Here is a 5,315-nt window from a genome sequence, read left to right on the forward strand (position 1 = left end):
ACACACACACACACACACACACACACACACACACACACACACACACACACACACACACAAGAGCTGGCGATAAAACACAGAAGACCCCGTTAAACACCGCTCAGCTTGGTCTTTCACAGTTTTCTTCCCTGTCACATGATTGTTGCAACATCTGATGATTATGTTTATAAGAATCTCTTCATAAAGATGGAGTAAAGTTCTTTACGTAAAGAATTCTCAGTTTTGTGCTTAAAACTGTTTCATTAGTTCTGCAAAAGTTATTTAGGTAGTTAAAAATGATATTGGAAGATAAAACATCTAGTGGCTCAAAAAAAGTCACAATTTAGTTGTATTTTGTAGATGCAATTCAGATTCTTTGATTTTACAAGATATCTTATTGAAAAGCACAACTAGACTTTTAGTTTCTGTTTAGGAAAAAAATTGAGTTTTCACTTAAACTAAAGTTTGGGAAAATACACCAGAAGGCTCTACCACAATAAACTTTAACACTACGTTTGATATAAACAACATTTGAGCTTGTTAGTATATACTTTAGAAGCAACCTAAAATAAACTAAATCCTACATTTATTAATAAGCACTTCAGTTACATCTTGAGACAATCTTAAATTTGAAATCATCACTTTATGTAAATGTATGTTTTAAAGCTTAGAAAACTGCCATTTTCCTGCTTATGTTGACAGTGTACAACATCAGATTCTTACTTTTTATCAAGTCATTTATAATGTACTGGATGGATGGTAACAAAAACTTAAGTCAGTATTTTCAAAGGTAATACACTGCCTGACACAAAACAAAAAAAGGTCACACTCTAATATTTCRTTGGACCACCTTTAGCTTTGATTATGGCACACATAACCTTCCTAGAGCTGACCARCTGCAGCAGCCCCACATCATAGCACTGCCTGATGGGAAYATCCTCAAAGACAATTTGTCCTCACTATCTTTCCAGTTTTTGATAATGTGTTGGACAGTTCTTAACTCAGTTTTAGTAGTCTCTACAATCCCCTTAGATGTTTTCTCTACTTGAWGCCAATGATCTGACCCTTCTCAAACAGAATGACATCTTTTCCACGACCACAGGATGYRTCTTTCCACATGGTTGTTTAAGAAATGAGAAGCAACTCATTGCACCAGTTGGGTTAAATAACTTGTTGCCAGCTGAAAGATAATCGTCCATTCAGTAATTATCCAACAGGAGGCTCGTACCTGTTTGCTTAGTTAAATCCAGGTGTGACTTTTTTGTCCAGGTRTTGTATGTTGTCACATCGATTTTCAAACTACATACCACACTCTATATAAACAGACGCAACAAATGCAAATTGGTTTCTGCTTTTTTTTTTCTGTTCACTCTAGTGCAACAGGTGATGATGATGCCATTACTAAATAATAAAATGTTTAATGTTGTTTGTGTGAAGCTAGTGTTGTTTTAAGTTATAGTATCCATCACAAAGAAAGCTGCAGGCCTATATCCTGATGCTAATGTGTTTGGAATGAAGACTTACAGTGAATACAGTCTAATTATTACAAGTATTGAGCTTGAAAACAGCTTATTTGTTAAAAAAGAAGTTGCAGATACACAGACACCATTTCTACATCTCAGCAAGAGATATGTGTTGCTTTATGTTTTAGCAGCTTTCTTGTGGTAAAAATGTGGCTAATGTATGGTTTCGTTTCCATTTGATCAACTTTTCCAAAGAAAAGCTGATAAAATGGAAACTCAGTCTCACCTCTTACAGAACTGATGATGGCACACACACACATAGGATTATTTTGTGTTATCTGGGCAGTTGTTGTACTGAACATAGTAACCCTGCCTGGAAATGCACCATGGGTGTTGGAAAGCAACTTGTCCCGTTATCGTTAATTTGTGGCAGAGTTAGCTGAATGTTACTGAGAAAATATCAAGCATCCTTTATAAAAAAAAAAAAACTTCTAACAAGCCTTTTTAACAAAAAAAGGCACTTTAACTATTATTCATTAACTATTTGAGTTTGGCCAACTATTCTACATGGTGTCCTGCAGAGGTGCTGTGGGAGGAGAAGGTCACCAGTGTCTGCACAGGTATGGACTGGTTTGCATTGCCAGGTTTTCAGTGGAGTGTGATTTTTGGTTGGACTTCAAATAAAGTAATTCTCTCAATCACTTTGATTTAATTCTACTCCAAAAATATATTTATGTAATCTATGTGTTTGTACTGTGCTCTAAAATAACAACTACTGGTGTTAAATAAATCCCATTTTAAGTTACTTATAGAACAAAACCCATGTATTTACATGTGATGAATACGGTATGACAGAGTGGAAAGTCTTGCTAACCTTTGATGTGTCTGAAATAAACATAAATGTGGTCTTGTGAAATATAATCTTGTCAAAAAAATGTACAGAGAAACGTCCAGCAGTTGTGTGAAATGCATGTTACCTGTTGCTCTCATGGAGGGGCTCGCTGCCCCTTCGCCATAAGATCACACCCCAAGGTGACATTTTGGGTTTGCACTCGATGAGAACGTCTCCTCCTACCCTCACCAGCGTTTGGCTCCGTAGCTGATTGTGAGAAAAATCTGGGGCAACAGCTGAGAAATAGGAAGAAAATCAAACAATAAAATAAAATATTTTTGTCATATCAATTTGTTTTTTTTTTTACACATTTTGGAAAATCAGTTCATGAAGATATCACATTTTTGCCATGAATTATACAAAGATACTAGCTTGTTCAATTAGAAATAAGACGTCTGTTGTGGAATTGAGGAGTTTGTGTGGATTTCTCATTTTTCTGTTAGGCTGGGTGCTATTTTTTCATGTGTGATCCTCCTCTCGTTAAAATTGATCTTGGCTATAAAAGTATGTGGCCTTTTCAGAAGCTGCCTGTCTGTCTGATATCACCTTGAACTTTGTTTCTTTAATCTGCACTGCATGTCTGACCAGAGCACTTGGCTGTAGGAGGCTTGATTCCAATCAGCAACATGATCTGGATGTGAATTGTTGAGAGTTTGAATTGTGAATGAGGGCTGCTGCCAGCTCAGAGGAGAGAGTGACAGTCTTGACAAGGCTCCTGAAACAGCTCTGGCATACATCATTGTCAGCGGGACACATTCATCTTATAACTGAAGCTTTTCCTTTGTTTCATTATTGGCCAATAAGACAGAGGCCAGAAGTTATCCAACAGAAAAGAGCGCTGAGAAGACGAAAAAGTAAACTTGAAAACGGATCTATAATTGCCYATGCCTTTATAGGTACACATTTATGGTAAACTCATGCACACAGTACGCTGGTGTCTTACCTATCACTCGCAGCTCTGCATTGGAGTAGACCTCACCATGCTTATTCCCAGCAACACACTGATACATTCCCGTGTCGGAAAGGGTCAGGCGAATGATTGACAAAATACCATTGGCGACCTGTATGCGCTCCTGTGGACACATAAACACAGGTCTTTAATATATCTCCTACCACCCTGCCCACCAGCCCCAGTGTTCATCTACATAAAAACAGCTGAACGGTGGGCTTGTGAATTATAGTGCAAAAGTGACAGACATGGCAATAAATCTAGGTTTTCATCACTAATGGAGGGAAAGGCTTGGGTGGATGGAAGCAGGCTAGCATAAAATGATGCTAATCAATCTACATGTTTATGAGAGGGAAATAAAACCATGTCCTATTTATACCCTCTACTGCACCATGGTCTGTTTCCCTTCAGCATAAAGAGGGGGTAAGAGGGGAAGGAATATCATAATACCTGAAAATTGCTTTGCAGATACAGAAGGTATGCCCTGCACATACTAAGTGGCAGACACTTGTTAACGCTGCGCCTGCTCTTCATTCGACTGGTCTATCCTATTTTTTTTTGGCCACCTACAGGGGAAATCATGTTCATCACTGAGCCGTCAAATTAAAATCTATTTAGGTACTGCTGTGCCTGAAGAACTAAAAACTCAGCAGGATTATTTCATCAGCTGTACATTTAATTTCCAATATTCACCTACGGGCTGAAAAAGCCATGTCTTTAAGTGTCTTGTTGAACCACCATTCATTATGACACACAGCTTATTCTATATCGAAACCTTTCATTTCATCATTGAATTCATTCTTTTGCCAAGACTTTGTATTGATTATGGATGAGTCAAACTGCTCATAAACATATTCTGCAGTAGATTCTAGAGATCTGCAATCGGGTGAAGGCCTGGAATCTGTTGAGGTCCACACATGTGTGGAAATGATATGAAGGGTAGATAGATACATAGATAGATCAGAGGCAGTGTTGTATAAAGTACCACAAAGTGATACTTGAGTAAAAGTACAAGTATCTTACCATAAATTTACTTTGGTAAAAGTTAAAGTCTCCTCTATGAATATTACTTGAGGAAAAGTATTAAAGTATCTAATATATTTGGTGCTTAAGTACCAAAAGTAAATTTCTGACATATAATGTACTTAAGTATTAAAAGTAAAAGTATTGAGTAAAAATGAGTGGCTAGACTTCCCAAAATGACATTTATTGGGAGTTGATACCCACAAAAAACATTTTTCTAAAGCCCAAAATGGCTATATTGTCATGTAAAAATGTTAATGTTAAAAAAATTAGGATGCACCACACCTGTTGCAATACACCTGTTACATACAGTATATCTGCTATGTTCTGCTGGAGTGTAATTTGTGTTATTTGCAGCTGTGATGGATTGTGTACAAACTAATACAGGATCAGAATGATATATATTTATATTTCTCATCCAACCACAATTAAATTCACTCTATCCAGGAGTATAATATTTTGTAACAAGTTGTAATGAAATAAAAGTAACGACTTTCTACTTCTTAACATTTAAAAAAATGTAATAAGTAGAAAGTACACCTGTGTAAAAATGGAAGAAGTAGAAGTAAAAAGTAGGCTGAAAAATAATTACTCAAGTAAAGTACAGATACCCAAAAATTATACTTAAGTACTGTAAAGAAGTATTTGTACTTAGTTACTTTACAACTCTGATCAGAGTTTCTCTAACTGGGGTCCCAGGACCCCCAGGGATCTGCAAGCTGTGCCTTGGGGGTCCTCAAATAGTTACAACAACTTGTTGATTTTGGTTTTTATTTTTAAAAAGTGCATAAATGCATATGTGGAACAATGTACAAGTAAACCAAACAAAAATAATTATTCCCATGGCCTTTAGAAATGTCAGTAAATTATTCTTAATCATGAGGGGGTCCCTGAAATGTTTTCACCCTTATAAGGGGTCCCCAGAACCAAAACGTTTGATAGATAGATAGATAGATAGATAGATAGATAGATAGATAGATAGATAGATAGATAGATAGATAGATAGATA

General features: G+C 36.4%; 1 protein-coding gene across 2 annotated transcripts in view; it reads right to left on the reverse strand.

Annotated features, from left to right (window-relative positions):
• LOC106515062 (contactin-4) overlaps positions 1-5,315 on the reverse strand; it is a 116,128-nt gene that overhangs the window by 35,894 nt on the left and 74,919 nt on the right. For both annotated transcript variants that reach the window (XM_014004675.1, XM_014004674.1), the window contains exons 10-11: positions 3,278-3,407; positions 2,420-2,570 (exon numbers count right to left, since the gene is read on the reverse strand). In XM_014004675.1, the coding sequence (XP_013860129.1) occupies positions 2,420-2,570; positions 3,278-3,407 (281 nt within the window). The remainder of the gene's footprint in view (positions 1-2,419; positions 2,571-3,277; positions 3,408-5,315) is intronic.

This window comes from Austrofundulus limnaeus, unplaced genomic scaffold (genome assembly GCF_001266775.1).
Source record: "Austrofundulus limnaeus strain Quisiro unplaced genomic scaffold, Austrofundulus_limnaeus-1.0 Scaffold26, whole genome shotgun sequence".
Lineage (NCBI taxonomy): Eukaryota > Metazoa > Chordata > Actinopteri > Cyprinodontiformes > Rivulidae > Austrofundulus > Austrofundulus limnaeus.